At 43.9% G+C, this 25,320-nt stretch overlaps 1 protein-coding gene across 1 annotated transcript in view; it reads right to left on the reverse strand.

Moving 5' to 3' along the window:
- Window positions 1-4,168: 4,168 nt before the first annotated feature.
- KIAA1217 (KIAA1217 ortholog) overlaps window positions 4,169-25,320 on the reverse strand; it is a 49,857-nt gene continuing 28,705 nt past the window's right edge. Inside the window, exons 5-11 of the mRNA XM_010022737.1 lie at window positions 23,204-23,334; window positions 22,811-22,958; window positions 20,673-21,174; window positions 19,772-19,952; window positions 14,308-14,462; window positions 13,560-13,706; window positions 4,169-4,306 (exon numbers count right to left, since the gene is read on the reverse strand). Coding sequence (XP_010021039.1) covers window positions 4,169-4,306; window positions 13,560-13,706; window positions 14,308-14,462; window positions 19,772-19,952; window positions 20,673-21,174; window positions 22,811-22,958; window positions 23,204-23,334 — 1,402 coding nt within the window. The remainder of the gene's footprint in view (window positions 4,307-13,559; window positions 13,707-14,307; window positions 14,463-19,771; window positions 19,953-20,672; window positions 21,175-22,810; window positions 22,959-23,203; window positions 23,335-25,320) is intronic.

Genomic DNA, 25,320 nt, shown 5'->3' on the forward strand with positions numbered 1-25,320 from the left:
TCGCACACAGTGACGGCACTTGCCCTGGTATAAAGTCACGGGCTGGTTTGGACTACAACAGGCAGCAAGATGGTCCCACTCACCTTCCAACTCCTCCCACCTCAAAAGGGAGCAGCGAGCTGCTTCGCTACTGAGTTTTCAGAGCAGTGAAGTCTCACCTTCAGTGAAATCATCTTTTAAGTTGCCCAAGAGTTGGTAAAGTCTGATCTTTAGCTGCCTGTGCTGGAGTGCCCTCGTAACAGCAAGGATGGCTTTAAGCACGTCCCCTTTTTGAAGGCAGCTGGCTGTGGGGGAACACAGTTGGCCTCTCGCCTGCTATGGGCTGTTCTGCTGGTGCTGAGCCCTCTGTTGCAGTGGTAGCTACCCAGTGGCTTTGTCCCTAACTCGGGCTGCAGTCACCTCCACCATAACTGCCTCTGCATAACTGGTTTGCAGCGAGAAACTTGGTTCTTTACCCAGCAGACTGCACCGTTTCCTTCTGTGCTCAGGGGATTTACTTACGGACTTGATGATTTTTCTATATACTCTGCCCAGTGTTCAGAAGCATCCTGGTGCTGAGCTACAGCCTGTGCGCAGCCCTCTGCTGCCCGTGCCCATGATAGCCCTGCCCTTCATGGCTGTACCAGCAGGACGGGGAGGGAGCAGGCACGGCCTGAGCGCCAGCGGCCCCGCAGCGGGTTGAGCACTGTCTGAGCTGCGGTTGGGACACAGACGTGCACAACACGTGGCGGCTGCCTGAGACGTGCAGGACGCAGCGTAGCGCAGGCCAGGAGCGGGTGTTGTGTTCTGTTCGCTCCCGGATGGAGATCTCCACGTCTACCACCACAAGCAGTAATTACCTGCTGGGTACGGCTCTGCCCTGCTGCCCACTGCACACCCAGTGACTGGGCAGGTTATTTATACAGCTCCCGTCCACCTCGGAATTCCAGCAGAGATAGATAAGGGAGGATGTGCTGTGGAGGCTGAGAGAAGCGGCAGCGGGAGCAGTGCCAGAGCAGCTCCCACGGGTGTGAGTGCTGTGGGGCAGAGCAGGGCCATGGCCAAGGGCTGCTGTGAGGGACCCTGCCCAGCTGTGTGCAGCGGCTGGTGGGAACAGCTCTTGTGGGAGCTGCGGAGGTCGGGTATTAGCGAGTTCCTGGTTTCCAGTAAGCGTTGGACCCCTTGGCTTTTTGTCTAAGAACAAAACCTTGTGTGTCCATCATACAGTTTGTACTGTGGATCTGGCTGTGTACCAGGAAGGAGAAGCCTCCTCGTGCTCTCTGTATTTGCTCTCTGTTGCGTGGGGACATGCAACAGCCCTACCTGGTAAAAAGATATGGCACTGGTCAGGCTGTGATCACTGGCATGGCAGCAGCGGGGCTGGCACTTGGCAGGGCCCTGCTGGAACCAGGCTGTGTCGTGCTTATGAGGGGTAAGTTAACGTTTATGATGTCCTTTAACTACTCCTGCTGCAAGGGATGCTCCAGCTGAGGGGATCAGCCCTGAAACGACCTTCATAAGAAACTTCATTTCACAAGGAGGAATAAGACAAATGCTTAGAGGCGGAAGAGGTGATGCCTCAGTCAGACAGCCAAAGAGTTGGGTGCTTCTGGGTTGGTTTTTTTATACTAGTTTTCTAACCTAGAGTTCCAGCAATTGGCTTTTGTCAATCCGACATAGCCCATTTTAAAATTAGTACTTATATATGGCTTTAATCTAGGGAAAAATAAGATAATTTTCTCTCCTGATGGTTTAGTGCTCTCATGCAAACAGCTCAACAGCTACTTGAGACCATTATAAAAGTTACTAGTGACAAAATACAAATATATAAGCATGCAGCCCTTTATTTTTGTAAAGATCTTTGCTTATCATAGTTCTGTATATTACATTATGGTGTTATACAAATAAATTTATTTACAAAACCAGGAGCTATGCAAGCTTCTCGCTTTGTTGGGGTTTCTTTTCCTATTTGTTTGATATCCATCTTTTTCAACCCTTCCCCATATATATTTTTAAGCATGCATAAAAATTAACTTTGGTGTGGTAAAACTACTCTATGTGCCCAGACACATACAGTATTTATTTATTTATAGATATTTATAGATATGTACAAAAGTTTGCCAGTATACAGAACAGTACTGAAGTGTACATTTTAAAATCCACAATGCAATACATGAATGGGCTACCAGGTCTCAGTAAAAGAAAACGGAAGGAAAAGGGTGGATTTAGCTAAGGAAAAAGAAAAAAGTAATCAGCAACTACCTCTATGTGTGAAACTATTTATTATTATTATTATTTTTTTCTTGGCTGGCAAATTCTTAAATATAATCTGAATGGCAGTGCAATAGGTTGAGTTGCCTCATACACGCTCAGACCAGTCTGGTTCTGTGTCTGATTAGAGCTTTACTGTCCAGCATACTACTTTCAAATGTACATTACAATAGTATCAAAATGTTTTGGCAAAAAGATCTCGAAAGGAACCATGACATTTGTTGACAAAAATAGAAATCTGTAACAAAGCTAAATAACACCAAAATAAAAGAAAAATATTTTAGTTTCAGTTTTACAGTTGTGTATAATCACACTTTAGTATATCTCTGTTCACTTCTAGTCCCCATAATGAAAAATAGCTTTATACAAAACAACTTACTGTATTTGTTTACCCATACATTTCCCCATGCTCGGTACACCGCCGTGCACACGCAGTCAAGCTCACTCACACACCTTCACACTTTACTGTAAGAGGTGCTGCCTACACAGGAAGGAAACGCTCTTTTATCATTGCAACGGTAACAGAGTTTCCCAAAAATCTCCGCTCTAACCTAGTGTAGTAATTCAGTATTTAGCACGTGATTAGTATTAAGCCTCCAGCAATACAGCAAAACGGTTACATTCCCTGGTTAAAGTATTTGGCTGCAGATTCTTTGAAACTGAACAAAAAGCCTTGGTGAGCTCGCAAGCGGGTCGTGCTCAGCCTTTAGGATGGCTCCTTGGCCGTGGATGGGGTGGACTTGCCGGCATTTCCGTTCTGTGCCTTGTAGCTGGTGAAGCTAGGTGTGTGGATTGTCCTGATGCTCTTCATACCTTGGCTGAGGGAAGTGAGAGAGGTAGAGGAGGGAGGGGAGGTAGAGGAGGAAGGAGGGGGTGCCCGGCCGTTCTGAGTCTGTAGTGAGAACGAGGGATGGTGACCTTTCCCTGGGTAAGTGGGGCTCTGGAACTTGGAGGAGCCATTAGAGACGGAGGGGATGAGGGAGGTAGAGTAGGTTATGCGACCTGTCTGAGGACCGAGAAGGTTAGAGGAAGGAATGGAGGTTTTAGTGGGAGGATTAAGAGGGTTAGAGCTGTCACCGCTAGAAGCAGGTGCTGAGCTGCTTTTCCCAGAAGTGGGAGAAAAGGCTGGGATCTTAGAAGCAGGTAGGGTAGGGGAAGTAGCCTTATAGTCCCCACCAGCTTTCTTAGCACTTCCATTAGCCTGCAAATAAAGATGGCAGGAGACAGTTTGTCAGAAAGCCAGTAACATGGTAAACCAACAGGACCTGGGAAAATAGCCCTACAGAGAGTAAGAATTAACAGTTCAAGGCCTGAGCTAAGTCTTGCTGCCATGGACTGGACCTGGTAGAAAACCCAAAGTGCCCAATGAGGAGTGCATAGAAAGAGAGAAAGAGCCAACAAAGCATTTGTGAGAAGATGCAATCTCTGGGTTATATAGACCGGTCACTACATTGGCCATGCTTCTGGGTTATTAACGTGAAGAGACATGTCCGGCCGGAGAGTTAATGTGCATCTACTGCCACCTATTACACCAACGGGTTAGTGTCCAAAGCCTCCTGTAAAGGCTCTCTGAACAGAAGCATTCCCAGCTCTCCTAAGGAACCGCCACATTGACCAAAGGGAAAGTAAACAGGTAGTTGACATCTTAAAATCACAGATGAATACCACAGTTTAAAAAAACAAAACAAAACAGAAACAAACCAAAAAAGAGAAAACAAAAGAGCAGCAGGTGTTTTATTGCAGACATGCATGCACAAGCATGGTGAAAAGATCAGTAGATACTGTCATGCCCCCAGGATCCAGGACGTCCAGTTAGACCTCACTCGAAAGTCAGGCATCCGTTATTTGGTATAATCTCAGTCAGTTACTGGAGGTTTTAAATAAACAAACAACAGCAAATGTCCATCCAAACACGGGTTTAGGGTAAAACTACCTGTCTGTATTGGCGTGGATCCTGCAGCTTGTGCTGTTTGCCTGCTTTCTCCATGCTTCCTTGCCTACTTTTTGAGGCCATGGGGACCGGCATCCGGCTTGTCTGGGGGGCAGCACTGGAGCCCTGTGGAAACAAGCGGAGGGGCAGAGAGGGGAGACAAAGGAGAAGGAGTGATCAGTACCCGTGCGTTTGAAGAGGAGACTGCACACCATGCGCCAAAAACAAAGCCACAGTACTACATGCAGGGAAAGTTCAGGAGCTTCACACCGCGGGTGTTAATTCCCAGAATCAAATGGAGAAAACCGCTCAGCTACTGATCAGCCTGGATTTCATGTCAGTGATGCTTGTCATTTCACACAGCGGATTATTTGGCCCAGCTCCCCGGCAATTGCCCGTCACCAACCAGCAGCAAAGATTAAAAACAACAAAATAAAACCAAACAATCAAACCAATGGTCTATTAGCTGTTAGACACCTCGTGGGGAGCCCAAACAAGCCACCTGAAAGGAAGCAAACAAATCACAAGACCCTCGTGTTTAATGGTGATTATTGCAGATTTTAGAAAGCAGCTGGAGGTTTGATTTCTTGGACTAAGGTACCTTACGTGCAGTGGCTGGGATTGACGGAGGGGGGTCTACGCCAGCAAGGCTCTCATCCAGCACTACAAGCTCTCGGGGTGGGGTCTCTGGTACTATCTGGGCAGAGAAGGGGACAGTGCTTCCCTCAGAGCTGAATGTGTTTTCAGGGATAGATTTTGGACTCATTTCACTGATGGTGTTTTCCAGCTGCTTTATGGTCTGCTCAAGGCTGTCTAGTGTTCGGTATGTGCTCTGGCGAATTTCATCGGTCCTAGACAGGGACACTGCAGCTCCCGGGGGTCCCTCTTGCTTCCCAGAAGGACTTTTGTCACTGTCATCGCTCTGAGACCTGGTGATTTCAAATCTCTTTGCTTCCTTGTGCTGCTTCAGGGTCCCGTCTTCCTCCTCCTCTTCATAGACCACAACCTGCAAGGTCTTCTTCCCAGTCTTGGTTCCTGTCCGTATCGCCTGCGTTAGAGCAGCCAGCTGCTTTTTGGGGAATTTGAACTTGAATTTTTTCTTGGAATCCTGCCTGCTTCCGAACTGGTCGGCAGAGTCCGAGTTGGCTTCTGTGCTTAGCCCATAGATGTGACGGTATTTGTTGAAATTCGTCTTTGTGCTTTCCTCCTCTGCAGGAGGTTGAGTTTCTGTGGAGTCAGACGAAGACTGACGGTTCAACACATACTGCTCGTTGAGACCAGGAGCTGCTGAGTACCCTGAGCTTGCTTTTCTGTCATTAACTACTGGTGGCTCTTCCTTCTGGCTCTCAGAGATTTCATGTGCTTCACGTTCTTCCTCCTCCTCTTCCTCTTCTATCTTTTCATCTGTCATCATTTTCTCCAGTTCCTCATCGCACTCTTCAAAGATCGTAGAAAGCCGCTTGTACGCTGACCTAATATCCATCGGTTCATCAAAAATGATGATGACGGGTTTTTTGTCCAGGCACACCACTGGCTCTTCACTGTCTGTGCTTCCCGGGGTACCCTTCTCCGACACCACATCCTTCCTTGCATCAATGTTCACTGTCTGCACGTCTCCGCCTTTCCGGCTGACTATGTCATGGACTTCCCCGCTCGACAGGACCTGGACAGCTGTTTTAGTGATCATGAAGGCGATGTTTTCTGTGGGTGGGTTGTCTTCACTTGGAGAGCTAGCCGGAGGAGGGTCTGCCTCTTCAGTGCTGCTCACACTGTTACTGCTGCACACTCTGGGTCTTAGCACAACCTGGTTGTAGTTGACTGCAGAAGCGTCATGCTCCCGCGAGGAAGATTGAGGCACCGGAGCCTCCTGCGTATGCCTCATGAGAGGGGTAATGCTGCTGATGGGGATATGCCTGCCTGTGCTCTGCAAGGCTTCACCCTGCGGCAGGTCCTGGTGAGCATCTTGCGAGAGTCTGTAGTTTGGCTTTTGTTTTCCAGTTTCAACAGCTGGGAAATGGGAGCCTAAAATATCTTGAGCCCCTCTTCGTTTGTCATCCTCTGGCAAACTGACGCCAGACAGGCTTGTGTTCATATTCTGAAGGTTTTTCTTAGAATAGTCTCTACTGTCTACAAACAAACCCTTGCTAAATGTAGGACTGTCATTCATTGAAAAGCCAATTTTACTGTCATCTGTGCTGGATGAATCAGAACCCAATTCTTCTTCAGTTTTCCCTTCCCTCTTCTCTTTAGGATGGTCACTATCTGTGGGAGATCCTGTTGTAGCCCCATACACCTAAGGGGGAAAGTCGGATTACTCAGTTATTCAGGGCTGTCACCTTTACAGGACTTTTTTCTTTTCCCCCAAAATTAATCACCGTATTCTCAGGGGAAGCGCAGACCTCGTGAACTCACCGCTCTGTGTACTGCTGCAGAGGCAGGTCTGACGTAGTCGTCCGAGTCCTGCCTGTCTTTGGGGCAAAATTCCAAATTCTGGCAGAACAGCTCATGATGTTGCTGCTCTGCACTATGCACCATGGGTTGTTACCTAGGGCGTCTGCTTTAAACAAGGCCTCCAGCATATGCAAAAGCACACTCATTACCTGATTTCCAGCACAGAGCTATCTTGACTTGCTCACTTTCCAGCTAAAAAAATCCCCATATCCCTAATCTCAGATTGAAGTTGAAAAGATTCACAGTATCTGATTAAGTTCTGCTGGGCCACATCAAAGGGAGGGTGATGTGGAAGGGTGGAAGGGCTGACAACAGGGCCCTGCAGCTGGCTAGCTCAACAGAGAGCCAAATGCAAGAGTCTGGCTAGCCCCGAAAGGAAGTTTTGTACCGGCACAAGCTGGTTTTCAGTTTACAACACTTGGCTGCTTCTAACGTTGCTCACACCTGAGCAGCAATGCTCCACCACTGTTCGTATCATCACAGTCTGAGTGTTTACAAATCCTTGCTGCAGCTTAAAAGTACTCCTTCAAAATTACTAAGGCACCCTGCAGCACCCGTGGAAATGCAGAATGAAACATTGAGCTACATTCATTTATAGAAGCAACTCCAACGCCATGCAGAGCAGTCATCCACTAGCTCAAAAGTAGTACATTCCCAAAATGACATCCCCTGGAGACGATGTTTCGTAATACCAGGCTTCTCTTTGGGGCTTGGTTTGTTAAGTGCTAGTGACAGCTTAGGATAAACACCAATCATCAGGGTGAGGGAATGACCTGAAGAGACACCATGCCTATGTATGAATGAGCAAGAGGGAAGTCTGCAGTCAAAAGATGGCTCACCAAGAAGGAAATGACTCCAGCCCGGAGTGCCTGAAGGCAGTAAGCCAAAAGTATTACTGCTGACATTGCTTGAGACTAGAAGCTGACTCCTGACACACCAGGACAGATTATCCTTGTATGAGCATTGAGACACGCAGAAGATCGATCAGTCAGGAGACTCACTCTCCCATCTGAGACGAATGAGTGACAGGACAGAAATCCACACGTTGGCTGGTACATGCACTCCTCACGCATACAGAGGTTCACAAAGTGCCTTTTGTGGTATTTTCTTATATGCTGAGGATTTTACACAGAAAAACTTTACACACAATCAAAATGCAGGAGTGAGAAAGTCAGCAATAGACCGGAGTCGCGCTTCATCTCTACAAAGGCTTACTAGCAGTAGCAAGGCTGTGCAGCTGCTCCACAGGTACCTTGACATCCCTCCTATTTCTAAATTAGGAGGAGCTATCACACAGACCAGTCACAGGCAGTGAGGCGTCAGTGGGCAGGCAGACACTGTCTGCACTTCATGCTGAGAGCTGGGATCAGAGCAAAACACCAGGGCTTGTGATCACCTCAGGCCCAGACTTGCAAAGTGGTAAACAACTCCCAGTCCTGTTACATGTCCAAGCTCCCAGAATTAGGCCAGGACATTTAATGACACTTGTTGCCAGTGGATACGCTCACTCAGTGACTGAGTACTCATTCCTCTGTATCTTTTTTAGCAACTTTTTTGTCCAAGCATCAGTGCATCATCACGTAGTATCATTGTACAACATATTTTAGTAACTGCTGCCTATTAAAAAAATAAAACCACAACAAAATCCACTTCCTGTATGAGTTTATGACCATAAGGCTCCATATTTAAAGCTAACAAACACTCTTGTCATGTCAGATGACAAAACCAGGTGGCATTAACCTTAATTTCCTGCACTCCACGATATTCGCATAAATAGAAGTTTATGGCAATTACTCGGCAGCACCTTTCAAAGAAACATTTGTGCTGCAGGATGTGCAGTGTCCTGAGTGGTGACCCAGGTTTTTGTGAAACAGTGTGATGTTCTCATTCTGACACCAGTGGCAATGAGGACGAATAGAGATACATTCACACTTTTTTTCCTCCGTAACACTGTTACGCACTCCACAACAAAGCAATTTTTTACCTTTTACTCATACCCACGAACTCACTCCCTCTCCCAGCCGGGTGTTTGCAGCTTTAGACCAAAACTGCTGTTTGGGCAGGTCCAAGCCAAGTCCCTGCCTGCAATGCCCTGGCCTGGCATCAGTACCTTCTGGCAGAGATACGGATTTGGATGCTAAAAATATATCAGACACCACCATCTAGGTGTCACCTTGTGCTTTACAGCTGCAGTGCCCTATGCAGATGCAGCTCACTGTGGTTAGGGCAGCTGGGGTTTTCTCTGCCTTGGGGACCTGGCAAAGCCATTTTCTCTCTCCCTGCCTCAGTTTCTGTTAAATACAGTTGAAGTGCAGTGTCTCCTATAAAATTCTTGGGAAGCTACACATGATGCTACATCAGAGAAGGTATTGCTGCTATTTCCAATTTGCATTCATACACAAAATGCCTAACAAAGTTGAAATGCTGTGCCTGCACGACCGCCTAAACCCAGCAATGATTCAAATCATTATTCTTAAACTTAAAAAAAAGAGCTCTGCAGAGGCAGAAATAGCTGTTATTTTCTTCATCCTGCACGCTGGCTTCCCACTAAGACCAATCAACTCAACTGCCAGCTCCAGCCCAGACACAGCTATGAAATTCACCCCAACTTGGCTCTAGCCCCAGACATGTGGCAACTCTTTTAAGTAAGTAAGTAAGTCCCTTGACTGAAGAGTGAATATTGGGCATTAACCTTCAGAGTAAGGGCAAATTTGGCCCATCCACCTTGACTCTGTCTTCTGATAATCTGAATGGGATTTATGAACATCTACCAACTATTTATGGGACCAACAAATGAAATAAAATAAAGTGGAAATTCTCTAAAGTGGCTCTTGAGACTGAGAGGAACCAGTAACTCCCCTCAAGACAAGAACATGCCTTAGGGGAGATGCTTCATTATCCATTGCCAGAACAGCACTGGAAGGATGTCCTACAGAGTATGAGCATCTCTTCGGCAGAAACTGATGGATCCTCTTTTAATTGGGATTTCACAGCATCATAAAACTTCATGCAACCATTGTACAATTGCTGATGAGACATATAATGCGATATAATATTCCATATGGACATTTCTGAGCCATATTGAGATAAAAGGAAGAAAACCACTGGGCAGTGGTGGGTGGGGTTAGAGAGAACAGGACACAAGATATAAGATTAGTTTTGAAGAAAAGAAGGTTATGCCAAGACTGGGTGGCATGTTTACAAATGCCACTTGTTACCTTCTTTTCCTTGTGATGCATTAAAGTCCCAGGCCTTAGGTCTTTAACATGTGTATCATTTCTGGACTGTTCAGCATGACTGTTTGAGTTTACATCCATAAAAGAGCACTTCTGGAAAGCCTAGGAAATAAATACTGCAGGTTATCAGGAGACCAAGAGCTTTTACACAGAAATCTCTGGAGATGACCAAGTGAAAAGAGAGCATTTCTTTTTAACATTCACAGCTCAATAACACTATCTACGAGCTCATGAAATAAGAGATTTTTAGAGTATCAGACTAAGACAAATAGGGCATCCTTTCCAGTCTGCCAAGATTGCACTTCAACTCATCACACTGACCTCAACACTCCCTGCAGGGAGATAAGCTTGATTTCTGATTTTTACAGAGATGCTACAGACTTATCCAAACTTAAGTAGGAAGCCCATGAAAAACTTTGGACTTCTGACAGTACCTACTGCCTAGTGGCTGATAATCATGCAAGAGCTACGTAACTCCACTTATCCTCACACGAGCCGCTACTAAAACCTTAGACCTGGAAATGCGTGTCTTTGCCACAGTCCTCACTAATGCTCCAGATGCTCATAGTCCCAACGTAAGGGCTTGTGGACCACGGTACCCCACGGCATGGCCTGGACTTTTCATCCCTTCATCTTGCTATCTTCTTCCTATTTGTTTTGGGTTTCTCTATCCAACTAGCTCCCACATCCAGAGGAGCAGAACTGTCAGTGCCACCAGCATGTAGTGCTGGCTGCAAGTGTGCATCACCTCCATTTCTGCAGGCCTCTTCTGGCATGGTCTGCCTTCAGTGAGATGTCCAAGCAGGACATCTCTGCCAGCCAGAGGAATGAGGGAGGAGTGCTTACAGGAGTCAAACACACAGTGACATGCAAGATGATTATATTCTTATACCATGTACTAGGGAAATTATTTAGTACCTGGCAACTCTTATTAAATTAATAACCCTGATTACAGATTAGAATCAGGCCTGTTCTTTAAATACTGTATTTATATATCGCATGTTTATGTAAAACCAGAAAAGCAACAATCAAGAAAAAAATCCAGTGCAAAAATCGGGGTGTAGTTCCTTCTGATTTTCCATTACATCCTGTTTGTATGTGCTTATAGATCAGAGTATATAAGATGACAAGGAACTATCAGAAAAAGTAGTATTGCTCCTCATAATACAAGGTCATAGGATGGTTTGGGTTGGAAAGGACCTCAAGATCGTCTGGTTCCAACCCCCTGCCATGGGCAGGGACACCTCACACTAGACCATGTCGCCCAAGGCTCTGTCCAGTCTGGCCTTGAACACTGACAGGGATGGAGCATTTACCACTTCTTTGGGCAACCTGTTCCAGTGCCTCACCACCCTCACTGTAAGGTACAGACTTTCTGCAGCTACTCACATGTGAGATCAGTGATGTGTTTCTGAGTTAGACATGCCATCTACAAAGGCATTCGCAAAGTCCTTCAGACTTTGAGTAAGTAACGAAGAATCCATTATTTCCCTTGATAATTTGCTTATTTATCACCTTTGCTCCACAACGTCTATAATAGTGTCCAAAATACAGTTTATACTACAGCAGCTGAGGACTGATTATTATTATTATGTCTTTTTCTGGTAGATTAAAAAGGTTCTTCCAATGAATGTACTTTCACATTTTATTCAAGTCTTTTCTGAACTTTCACATTCCTAATAGCCTTTTCAAATGGGAGATGCATGCATACTTAGTCATGGAGGCAGCAGCCCAGTGCTGATCTCACTGATCCTGAACTCAGAGATAAAAACACTCCCTGTTCTCACATCTACACCCAAAGCAGACGCTAACTTGTTACTGCAGCTCCTGTTTTTCTCCAAGACATGCAGCTGTGGTCTGGCCTATATTTTGTTGTTCTTCATGTGGACTTCACATTTCAGTGAATGTATTATTATCATTAAATGACGGCTATCATCTCCCTGCTCTTATACTTCACTGATTTGATTTAAGATGATATAAACAGTAAGGATTTGAAACTCATTTCCAGGCTATTGATGAAAATACAGTGACAGTGGGCCTGTAGCTGACTCCTAAGGGACCTGACTATAAATACCTGCACCAGGGGCAGCACTTTCAGAGCCAGACAGCTCTCAATCATCCTATGATAGGTTTTGGGGTTATTTATACTCTGTGGTGCCAGATTTTTATCAGAATGTTGTATGATGTTTGATTAAATGAATTACTTACTTACAAAAAATGTTTACAGGGATACAATTCACTTTAAGCAGTCAAACCAGTTGCCTGATCAGAGTGTTGTTTGCTTTGACAGATCTGTGTTCGATTACACTGTGTTTACGAGCATAACTATTTCCATCTGCCCTTTAGTTCTTCACTGATCAAACCCCATACCTGATTTTCCATTATCCTGCCTGTTACTGATATACTAATGAGCCTGTTGTTCTTGGATCAAGCAGTTTACCCTTTCTAAAACATGGTACTCTGTCAACCTCCTAAAGTATAACTGGTATTTTGGTATTGGTTTAAAAAGAGCACTGCTTGTTTCCAAAAGGAGTGTAACTCGTTGCCTGTTGAGCAACCTTAGCTCCCCTCAGCCCCTCCTTTCCAGACCTTAACCTCCACTTCATTGTCACCAGCTGCAAGGCAGCCGGGTTGCTTTCTGAGAGACAGGAGAGGATGTGACAGTTTCACTGTCCCCAGCTCTCCTGCTGCTCTAGCTATTAACACACAAACAGGGGGATGAGGGTCAAGCACCGTTCTCGCTCCCTGCAAACCAGCTGTCTGAAGGACTGATGGTTGAGGGCTGAGCAAAGGGACACTCACCACATATAACAGTTACTAGTGCTTAATATCCACATCTCCCATGCTGCACATGCTCCCTAGATATCACCAAACCCTCCTTTTGGCAGGTGGCCCCAGGGATCATCTCATATCATGACAGTGCTCTGAAACACCCCAACATCAGAAGTTATAGCCAGTTAAGCTGATCCACATCTCCTTTCCTTTGTGGGCAAAGAGGAGGATGGAGGGTGCCCTTGGGAAGCTGCAGCTCCCTAATGGTAGGTAAAACAGTTAGCTTTTACTACAGCATCGCCATCACTGAACTAAATCAGCCTATGTGCTATCAAGTGAAGGACCAGCAAGAGAAAACTACTTCCATGCCACTGTCAGAGTAATGTACCAGTTACACAACAGGGAACAGCAAATGATTCAATGTTCAAACACTGGACCATAGCACAGAACAAGTGAGCACAGCCTGCCAGGAGCAGACCCCGTATTCTCTATTGCCACCAATGTTAACATGAATGATGGGCTTTCAGCTCCTGGTACTAAGCAAGAATGCTAGGCCAAGGACAGCCACACCAAATGCACACCAAGATTTTACTTGTCCCATCTATGTGTGTAAGATTCTTCAGTGGCAACCACTGCATTCTTGACCACTCTCTCAGCTCCAGACCTCCTGAACAAAATCTGGGGGGCACTTAAAAATGCGCACCACCCAGTGCAATAAAGTGGGATCACCTGAGTCTGACAGATGTGGTTTCCTTCATGTTCTGAGCTAGAAATTGTGCTGGGGCCCTGGAAGTGATATTAGGCACAGATGTCTTCATGTCTTCCTGCCTCCATGGCAGGAGCATTGGAACTAGATCATCCTTAATGTCCTTTCCAACCCGAACCATTCTATGATTCTATGTGCAGCACAGAAGGCATACCTGTAATTCTGCCATTATTTTATCTCCTTCTTCTTCCTCTTCATCTTTTGCAGCTGATGCTACGGCATGCCCTGTGCTCCGAGACAATGCCTGATCTTCTTTAGGAGCTTTGGATTGTGCTATTTGCCCAATGTCTTCACTGCATTCCTACAGTGAGGATGAGAAAGCAGACAGACAATATAGTGGAGCCCTCCTGATGGAAGCAAATGCAGAAAATTCAGTACTACTGTAATTCGCTCCTTGCAAGGTCTCTCTTCCTGAACAGTTCAAAAGCAACCAATACTGCTGATGTAATAGGATGTTCACAGATTAAAAAGCTTCCTAAACTGGACTTCCCTCCACTTCCTTCAGAGAAAAGAACAGATGGGGAAAGGAAGCCCATAGAAACTAATACGCAACATTTCTGTTAAAATGCTCTCAAATCTGAGCTGATCTTCCCCATCTGTATAAGGCATGCTTTTTTTGGTTTTAATCTTCTTACCCCTCCAAATGAAAGCAGCCTGTGGCTTACCTTCTACACTGCCAGGAGACAGGAGCAGCAAGGCTCCTGTAGACAGAACTGATCAAACCTTACTTGTTCATTTGGCCTAACAGCAGTTTTTCCTGGTAAGCAGTTTCAGTATCTCTCCAGGATGTAGCTCTGTCTCAACTCATTCAGTGGTTTGCAGACACAGCCCAAGCCTGGGAATGTTTCTCTGTGCCAGCCACTCATCAACAGTCTGATTGCCTAGAGTCTGAATCATCAAACCTTGACAGCAGTAGCTTCTTTTCTGGGGGCATAGATGACATCTCCTGATCTCGTTGTGGTTAGTCCTGACCCTGGCAGGTAACTGCGCCGTGGAGGTGGAGGAGGTGGAGACTTGGTCATCCTGTCATTATCCTGTTCTCCGTCGGGAACTTCTTCTGCAAGTAAACACAGCAGCACAAAGTGATCATAGGTGAAGAAGGGGAAAAAGTATTCACATCCCTGCTTCAACTGGAAAGGAAAAAAATGTCTTAAAGGGTCCAGATGCTGAATATATATGAGTAGAAACTGCCTCAAGTGAAAGTAAACAGTGCTGCACTTGCACAAAGGAACTGGGTCACTTCACCCAGAAAACTTCAGCCTAACTATCCTCCATGCCCCTGTGGCTGGGTTTCAGCCCTCAGTGTACAAGTGTGATAGTAGAGCACACATTGGCAAATCAATCAATCACTTGCAAAGAAGCATGTAAAGTACAGGTCAAGCTGGGTACCAGGTTACAAATAGTGCCCCATAGTCTCCTTCGTAAGCATGGCAACAAACCTAGACACCAAATGTGGAGGCTGATCATTGTCAGCAATTCTGAAGCACTCAAGCACACGCTTCAGCTCTGCCTGGGAGGTGCTGCCAGCAAGGTGCTATGAGAGGAGCTGAAGAGTTTTGTCCATCCTATGGTTGGACAAAACTAGCTAAGTTCAGACAAAGGCTGAAGGGAAAGTGTGAACACCGCTCTAGAGATGCCACCTCTGAAGTTCAATAGTCCTCTCACCCCTGAGCAGGGCAGGGGAACACCAGGGGCAACTGCACTCTCTCCTCTCCTAAGACAGCATTTATTTTCACTTTACTTACTACTAACTATTCCAGGAATGAACAGTTTTGCCTTTGAATTATAATATAAGAGGCCTACAGATATTTCACTAGCCTGTGAAGATTCAAATATCAAATAAAACAGGTGAGCAAAACCGGCCCTTGCTTTCTGAGGAGAGTCTTCCAAGGGAGACTAGTTTCTCAAACTGTCACCCCCCCACCCCGCACACACAAGGTGCTTCCCATCCAGCTGCCACTTCCTCTTCCCAGTGTCACTGGATGGCATTTTTTCCAGAAGCAGCATTACCCTGCTCATGACCTGTACTTTTGTGTTTCTGGTCACAGGCCAAGCATCACACATGGCAACAGCCACCATTTTCACACTGCTGTTCACAATGTCTATTTTCAAAGGCGAGAGAACGACCTTTCTGCAGCTACTCAGTGTTATATAAACAGCTGGAATGAATATAATCCAGAACGATAAAACCTCCTGCTTTTGCGATTACCCAGCTGTTCAGGGCTAAGTGTTCCCTCTAGGCAAGTTATTGCATAACCATTCACTCCTGGGGCTGCGGCAGGCTTCTCCAACATGCCGGCTGGCCCTTGGGGCTGGATGGAGCCCTTGTCTGACCCGGCTTCATCTTTGCTCCCTTCTTAGCTCAAATGTTCTTTGAAGATGCTTAAGCTTAAAGAAATGCTCTGTTGTATTATCTCTGTCCCTGGCTATCTGGCACTCACTTGCAGGGTTGCAAGATGAGTGAATTTGCAGATGCACTTTACATTAGACCACTTCTTTGGTGAATACACAACACTCCATTTTTAGTAACATCAGATAACTTCTACCAGCCCAAGGCAATATCTGCTGCTGTAAAATCAGAGTAATTCTCTAAGATGGTGTTTAGCAGACTATGATGCAGGGCCTGTGCAAATCCCTACTCCTTTGAATGGTGTCAACCCATTAAGTTTTTCTCACACTTAATGAGAGCAAGGCTGTATGAGAGACATGGAAGCCACAAAGAGAGAATGATTCCTACCATCTCTTTCACATCTGTGAGACCTTCATCCATCTCCATCTTCAAAAGGGGAAACAAAAAGGAGAAACACAGGCAAGAGAAATCGACAGTGAGTGTGGCAGAAGCACAAGCTATCAAATTGCCCTCACATCCCCTAGCTGGGGTCATTAAGGAGAGGTTGTGATGGGTTTCCTCACAGTCAACACAATGACACTGGGCAAGACAAAACTTCAAAGCTGGATTTCTGTTTTCTTTACTAAACAATTATGTTTCCCAATCTAAATAAGAAGGGGGGGGGGGGAACCCAACCCAAAAAAACCCCAAACAAACTTTCGAGGGAAAAATTTGAGGAAAAGACCTTATTATAATACATTTTTTCCTATGGTTGAATTCTTGTAGCATATTTAAAAGGAAGGAGTAAATGGACATGTACAACTCACTGAGTCCAAGACTACCCATGAACAAAAATGTTACTTCATGGAATCTTCATTGGTGCCAAAGGGCTCAGCACTTCTGTGAACAAAATGGGAGTTGTTCGTCGCCAGCTGTTCCACTGAACCTAAACATTCTTCAACACTGAGCTGAAGCATTCTTCAACAGGCACAGACAGACTGGAATTAATTTCTCTCACCATACAGATTTCTACTTGCATGAAAAAATCCATCATGTCTTAAAAAGATCTCAAAATAATAATGCCTGCCTTGAGGCAGCCTTTGTAGTCAGAGAAGCAAACTGTCTTTAGTGGAATTTACTGATCACTCAGCATATGCAAAAGTCAGAGCATTCTCACATATGAAGGCACAAAGAGAGATGAAGGAGCCCAGTTTCTAATGTACATGCTAGAGACAGTCCTCATATTTTTACTGAATAACCTTGATAAAGATGAGTTGAAGTAAAGACGTATTAAATAAGCACTTACAGAACCATCTGCAAAATTGTGCAGTGTGTAATTTTACATTGTTTTGTTCTTTGCAGGGGAAAAGAAAGAGTTTCTTAATTGGGTTCTGTTTGGAGAATGGCTGAGACAACATATTCTGGCAATGTGATCTCTCTGGGTTCTGTAGCAAAGGCAACAGAGGACTTTGCTTATTTATGGCTAAAATGTCTTACGCACTGTATGAGTAGGTAGGTGGTCTCTCTTTTCTTATGTTGCTCAGTCTTCTAGTCTATAGCACACTGATATTGCAGTTTTTATCTTGAATCATAGAAGGGTTGGGTGGCATGTGAGAAACTTAATCATATATTAAGGAAAAGTTTTGCCGTTCCCTTATTTATGTTACTATTACAGAATTCATTATGCACAACAGAAGGCAAATGTCTCAATCTCATCAAATTTCTCCTTAAATCTGCTGGCTACACACTGTGCAAAGTTGTATTCTAAAAGTGGATTAGTTAACTATGTGAGTAAGTTACCAAACTTCTCTGTTACTGTGCTCTGCACTTTTTAAGATGTCACAGCTCACTGCACCCATGTGGTCTGTATTTTCGCCCACTTTTTATGCCACACATTATAGAAGATAACTGTGTTGATAGGCAGTAACCTGACTGAACACTGCCAGAATTCTAAAATTATTTTATGAGGTTCAACAAAGATTTATTTTAAATGTGTTTGTTGTGAAACATCCAAGGGGCCACAATTTGTCAATGTTAAAGATGCGCCCGGAACAAAATGCTGGATCTGAAAACACCCCTCTGAATCCTACATGAATTTTTGTACACAAACCCCAGGGCACTGTTTTTCAGCTATTTACAACCTTGGCATGCCAACGCCTTGGCTGCAGCATGCAGCTCTGGTCTCCACAGCTCCAGGACACAGTGGAGTTGTTAAGAGAAGGGCAACTGAAATTAGCCAAGGGAGGGAGCAGCTGGCGTAGATGGAGGCACCAGAAAGGCTGCAAGTTGGCAGGGTGGAGCCTGTGGGACAGGCTGAGACCTCCAGGATATGATCAAGGTTATTCACTGCCTTCATGATTTCCTAAAGGGAATGCTGTTGTTTGCCAAACTGCAGAGTATTAGAACTCTGGGGAGCTCAATGATGCTGGTATGAGATCAGTTTAAAATAGATGAAAGAAAGCTCCTACACAAGATGGGGAGCTTGCTGTCACAGCAGTGGGGATGCAGATGGTATAAGCAGGTATAGAGGAATTACTGGATAAAAGATCCATAATGGATATGAAAAGGAGGTGATTGGGATATTCTCCTTAATACCAACTGGGAATGCTGGGGGAGTACTAGCAGACTGTAGAAGGTGGCCTTCCTGGTTGCAGTTGCCAACTTCTACTGCCGTTCTACCTACACAATGCAAGTTAGTCTTTTCTTTTTAAGGAAATTCTTATGTATTCAGAGATTGCTTTTTAATTTCTCAGCCTTTGCTTCCTCATGCTAAACAAAACTAGTTCTTTCTTTATTGTTCCCAATAGATGATGTTTTTTTAGAGCTCTGGTCGTTATCATCACTGTCCCCTTGACTCCTTCCTATTTGTTTAGTCTTCCTTGAAGTCCAAAACATTGAGTCTGGGAATTTCTATGGAAGAGCTCATCACTGCTGAGCAGATCCATGTGTCTTGCAGATATTCCTTTTCATCTCATTATGTTTGCGTGGGTTTTTTTTTTTTGCTACAGGGTCACAGCCTGACTCACATTCAGCTTGAAACTCAGTGTATCTGTGAACAGCCAGAATGATAACTGTGAACATCACTCTCATTCATCCCTACATATCTATCCACTTCCTCAAGAGAACTCTGTTATGTAGCATCACAGGTCATTTTCAGACCTCTGAGGTACTCATTCAAAACATTGGTTGTATTTATAGTTTAAGACTATGAAGTTAGCAAGGACCTTTAAGGTCAAACAGTCTGATTTTCCACTTAATGTAGGTTCAAAGACTTCTATAAGCAGGTCTTGATTCATGCACAGAGCTTGTGCCTGAGCAGCCTTTCAGAAAGGAACATGGTATTGCTTTAAGATCTGAAGTGGCAGAGAATCCCGTATGTTCATAATTAAACTTTAGTGATTAGTTACTCTGAATGTTAAAATTTGACAGCTAATTTTTAATGTGGCTTTTTCTAGCTTCAGCTTTCAATTGCTGGAACTTGTTGGAACATTTTCTGCAAAGTTAAAAGGCCTCTTTACCCTCAGAAACCTCAGGCGTGTCTTGATCTTCTTTTGATAACAAATCTGTCTATAGAAAGAGATTTTTAGGTTCTCTTGGTAAGATCATCTGTGCTCAATCTTTTTGTGGTTCTTTCCAGAGCTCTCTGTAATGCTAAACTTTTAAGTGCATAACTGAACACAGTTACATGTAGTATCTCTACTAGATATAGATATAGTATAGCATACAGACACTCTCCTCTCCATCAAAAGCAAAGTGTACTCTTACTCTCCTGCTAATGAGGAGTCTTCATCTCAAGAGGACAAACTCACTCTCAGTTGCAATATGGAGAAATCTGTCTTCAGCTGGTTACCCACACTGGCATCTGCAAAATCACTGCTTCCTGCCCATGGGACCTGCATTATTCCTCAGAAACATACTCACAGCTATGATCAAGAACACAGAAATCTGTAAATTGAAACCATTCTAGAAAGTAGGAAAAATATAACATCTTTCCAGATATGCAATTCTTTAGAAACATATATTCTAGCAAATCTTACCTGAGACATCTAGCTTTTCCAATGCATCCCCTTTTGGCAGGGTTGCTGGCTGTGGAGGCATCTCCAGGTTAGGAATTGACTTCATTATATTGGCCTGGGCCTCTTCCAAGAGCTTTTCAAATTCTTTTCCATTATAGTGATCCAGGTTTTGTCTTTTCTCTTCCCACTTCTTTTCAGCTTTCTAGACAAGAAATAGTAAAGCAGCTATTTATTTCTCTGATTCCTGTTGTGATCAGTTACTTAAAAAAAAAAAAAAAAAGTATGTAAACATTATAGGTAAATATGGATAGATTCTTGCAGTTCTAGTCAGCAGCTAGAGGAAATATATTAAGACTAATCGTACACTGGTTCTGATTTCCATTGTGCTAGATATGGCACAAACACACGACAGACTGACAGTGGCCACTGCTCACTAAAGGAACAAAGGAGAAATTTAAATCTGGGTCTCTGTCTTACTGTATCACACTGGTGATTAAAGTGTGTGTCCGTAATAAGACATGAGAGCTCATCTGTGGATTTTCTCAATAACTCTTTGTGTGAAACCACTGAAACTTTATACTTTTTCACTATAACCTCTCCATACTGAGGGATATGAAGATTTAAAGAATGAATGAAATCCACGGATGCAAGTGTTGCCAGAAATAAGGTATTCTAAAAAATCTTTTTATATATATTTTTTTTATAAAGGTTAGTTAAAAATCACAGTTACTCATTTTGGTTACATGTTATTATCCTGTTGTGTTTATAATCAGAAGGCATCTTCAGAAGTGCACGGTGCAGTTAGGGGTTAAACAATGAAGTCCTGAGAATGCATTTTAAAAATCCCACCTGCAGTCTCAAAAATGAGACTGGGAGCTCAGACCCAAAGAGAGGACAACTGACTGAGTGGAATACACCGTACCTCAATTGATACAGCTCGGTTTCTAGTACTTGCACTGTGAATTTCCTCAATGAAAAGACTTTGCATGGTGGTGCCATTGACAGAGACCTGTGGTGCTGGCGTAGTTGGTGTGGGCTGGGATCCTGTCACAGGCTCTTGCAGTGGGGTTGGAGGGGTGGCTGAGGGGTGGCCACCCGCTGGCACACCTTCGCTGTGGCTGGCTGCAGTGGGTGAACCCTGGGCATGGTTGATCAGTGCTGATGAGTGCTGAGACTGATGGATGACAACGGGCGAGCTCTGGACGTGATGGACTGTCATTGTTGAGAAGGGGATGACTTCTGACTTGACTGATGACACCTGGGACTCTGATGTGATTGCTGAGAGGTTTTGCTGTGCATGTGCCTGGGTATGCTTGAGTTCCTCCTGGTTTTTCAGGGTGTCAGCTGTAGCAGCCTTTTCCATAGCAGAGTATTGCACAGCTTGGGATGGATCCACACCCCGCAGCAGTCCTTCGGTAACATGTCTGCCCAGCCAAATTGAACACAACAGCATGGCACATATTTAGCAGACAGGCAAGTCATGAGCAATAATTAACAATAAACTTTTGCAAGGGAAAAGCACCTATATCAAAAATATCCAAATGTTTCTTCTTCCTGATCCTCTTGGTTGTGTGATTTTATAGCTTTCTCTCAGTCAGGGACTCAGAGTTTTAAAGAGGCCACTCTAATTAGGATGTTTGTGCCTTTTGAAATGTTTACAAACTTGTAAATGGATGTTCTAGCACTTTTTTACCAAACCATGAGTTACAGTGGGTTATTTTAGAGGGATAACGGAAATCAGGTGACTTAAAGTTTATATGCTGCTCCTGGACTATTAGCACAGAAAGTAGAACATGAGGTAGCAGTCTGAAAATTGCCAAAACAAAGCCTAAAAATGATACTTCATGAAGGTCTTGTCTGTCAAGAGTTTGTGGTAGGATGAGCTGAGGATGTAGTCAGCTATTTCTGGCAGCTAGCTGTGAAATGACTGAGCTTCAGAGAGTATCTAGCCAACAGATGCCATCAGTTTTTCCGTTACTGAGACATACTTTCTGAGGCTTAATACACAATTTCACTGCAAAAAAATTACTTTTGGTAAAACTTTGGCATGCATAACTTATTGGGTTGTTTTCTTCTTTCCAAACAGGGCAAGACAGGAAATATCTGCAGTAATTTTTAAGAAAAGGAAACTAATATGAAGGGATATAGATGTTTATCTACATGGAAAAATAAATGATGGCTCTTGTAAAACCTGTTACATAAACCATTTTATCCATATGCCAGTACTGGCAAATCCATTTTACGTATGCTTCAGGATATATGGAAACAATGACAATCCTACATTCCTTAGAATAATGCTTATGACTTACATTTTCTTGTAATTGAAGTAAAATTGCGACCACCACCACTGACATTTTGGCCTGATCCACTGGTTTCAAGTATGAAATTAATCCAACGTCTATTGCTTCATATAAATCAGCAGTCATATGCTGCTCATATATTCTGACAAACATAGCTAAACAATGGTTTTTAGTGAACACAAATGTTATCTAATATTTCAACTTCAATGCACCTACCTTGCAGAGAACAGAATAAAGAATCTGCATGAATTCACAAGCATTGCATAATGAAAAATATTTCTTTCTTTCAGAAGGTTTAGGATATCTTTATCCCTTAGAAACTTTCCCCGTTTTATTTCTTACTGTTACATTTTTGGGGATGCATGTTTCAGTCTCAGGGAAGATTTCTGTTAGCTAAAGTCATGGTAAAGGCCTACAGTTAATTAGCTTATATATGAGACTAATGCCACTCTGTAAGCTTTCTCATCCAGGTACTTCCAAACTCTGGAAGTCTTGAGTTCAGAGGAAGCTAGTTATGATTGAAAATCATAAGATCTCAATGAGTGGGCTTCTTGGCCTCTTGGTCAGAACAGAACCACTGCACAGAGCACAGGAAAGGCTAATTCGATTTCCCTTGAGAGGGCTGTAGAAAGAACCTATAAAATACTACAAGGAAATTGCCTGACAAGAGGGGGAGAACCCAAGCCCAAAAGCTGTTTTAGCACTGCTTGAGGAAATCCTTTAGTTTTGAAGAAAGAAAAAGACAAACCAAAAATCCCACCTCCTGAGCATGGTAAGGACATCAGTCATGCTGCGCACACGTTTCAGCAAGCTGTCTAGCTTGTGTGGTTCTTCCTTTAGGAACCTCACGGCTTCCACCTCAATCCGGAGGATTGCACGCATTTTATTCTGCAATGTTGGGAACTCTCCTGGAAAGATAATACCTGTGAAGCTCAAGAGGAAATGATAAAAGCCCAGGGGAGAAATGGATGACGGGCTAAATGTCAAATAGTTGAATGTCTTCCTCTCTACAGGGGCCATGCAACAAGCTCCTTAATTCCAACTTCATATCTTTTTGGAAGTGAGTTAATGCTCCCAGATCAAAGGCAAAAAACTGTTCTCAGCCACTGTGGTTAAAAGAGAAGAATCAAAAGTAAAAAGGAGAAGTACATACCTTTCAGGGTGGCAACAGCTTCTCCCACTTGACGCAAAAGAAAGGCTCCATCTTCAACATCTTTCAGTGTAACTGTCTTGCTGGAAGCACTGGAGTCCTTCTTCAGGTCCTCAACAAATGCCTCTAGCTCACTAGCAAAACAAAAAAAGTGGACATAAAATGTAAGCAGGGCTTTCACATTACAGTCAAATACATGTAAATGAATGGACTAAACTAATCCAGAAACTTCAACTATGGCATCTTTAAAGCTGACACCACAGGTGGGAGAAACAGCAGGGTGCCATGAGGGGAAATGAGGATGCTGGACACTCACACTCACAGTATAGGAACAAGATGACTAATTGATTTCTCTGACAGGCTGAAGATGTGCAGTGCATACTGACCTCAGGGCAGCTGTGTGATAAAGGGCGGGGGGTGTGGTGAAACATATCTAACAGCCAGACCTCTGGGGATGCAAATCCTAGAAGGGTACAGACACACTCTACCACTACATCCAGTACTGGTTTGCACCTTGCATTTTCTCATTGCTGATGACATGCAAAGGAATGCCCAACAGTGAAGTTAGAACCCAAAACCTGGCACTAATGGCCCCTTGATGCAACCTTGTTTATCTGCTGGGTCCTGCTAGGCAGGATACAGAGTCCTGTTACCACAGATAGACAGACTGAAACAGCACGTGTACATCGTGTGCAGCTCTCACTCAGCATTTGGATTTAAAAGTTAATCACTTCAGATGCTTTTTTTCAACCAGTGCTGTCCCGTCCTTCCTCCAGCTCCATCTGGTGCTTCCTCATCACCTTTCCCAATATTTTTTCCATGCTTCCATACTTCGTGTGGAGTATGGAATTTTCACAATCCTTCAGACACATAAACTTTATTTTTGTCTGGGGGGAGCCACTTTTTTTTTCCATTTAAAGTTGAGACCACATTACTTTACCTGGAGTTTCCACACAGAAGCTTAAAAATTTCTCAAAAAGCCCTGAAATGCATTATTGTATCTTGAGATGTGCAACTACACAAACATCCATGCAAATAACTTTAAAATGATCATAGAATCATAGAATGGTTTGGGTTGGAAGGAACCTTAAAGATCATCTAGTTCCAAAACTGCTGCCATGGGCAGGGACACCTCCCACTAGACCAGGTTGCTCAAAGTTCCGTCCAACCTGGCCTTGAACACTGCCAGGGATGAGACAGCCACAGCTTCTCTGGGCAACCTGTGCCAGTGTCTCACCACCCTCAGTGAAGAATATCTTTCTAATGTCTAATCAAATTTCCCCTCTTTCAGCTTAAAGCCATTCCCCCTTGTCCTGTCTTTACATGTGCATGTAAAAAGTCCATCTCTGGACTTCTTGTCATCTCTTCAATATTTAATCTAAGAGAAATCCACCTCCACTGACGTACCAAATTTACTAAAAGGAATATTCCAAGAAGCAGTTTAATTGCATGGTGTACAATGTAAACCAAACTCTGAACTGACAAACTGGCTACTCATTTTAACCTATTATGGACCTCGTTTCTTGCATCCACTCGGGTAGCAGTTTTGCTGTAAGAGAATCAAGGTATGGACTGATTGCCTGAAAAGTGGTAGGGGAAGACTACCTTCTGCACCAACTGCAGGCCTTGCATTTCCACATATTTCCCTTGTGCCAGCACTGCCACGAAGATCCACCAGAAAATTACCTATTTTCAGCCAGGTCACTTCCTAGATCCATCTCAGTGGACAGGTGACAAATAGAGGAAAAGAGAGGAGTAGGTGGCCAGCGATGGGATAAAAAGGAGAAAATCTCTTGCAGCACCACTCCACACTTAGGTCAATTTAAAGTGGAAGCACAGTCACACAGAACAATAGCAAGACACTAGTACTTCTGATATACGGAGAAACAAAACCAGTATTAGGATCTGAACATCAAGTGAAGAGACCAAGCAGTTCATTTCAATCCAAAGGCTAAGAACTTTAGAAACTATAAAACAATTTTGAATTAAGAATCGTAAGTTTCTTCTGAACACATCACAAAGAAATGGAGGTAAATGATCCTGTTTCCATTTTAAGACCACTTCTAAGACTCTGCCTTGAGAAAGCTGGGGGAGTTAAGATTTCCACTCACACAAGCATA

Source organism: Nestor notabilis, unplaced genomic scaffold (assembly GCF_000696875.1).
Source record: "Nestor notabilis isolate BGI_N333 unplaced genomic scaffold, ASM69687v1 scaffold12829, whole genome shotgun sequence".
Lineage (NCBI taxonomy): Eukaryota > Metazoa > Chordata > Aves > Psittaciformes > Psittacidae > Nestor > Nestor notabilis.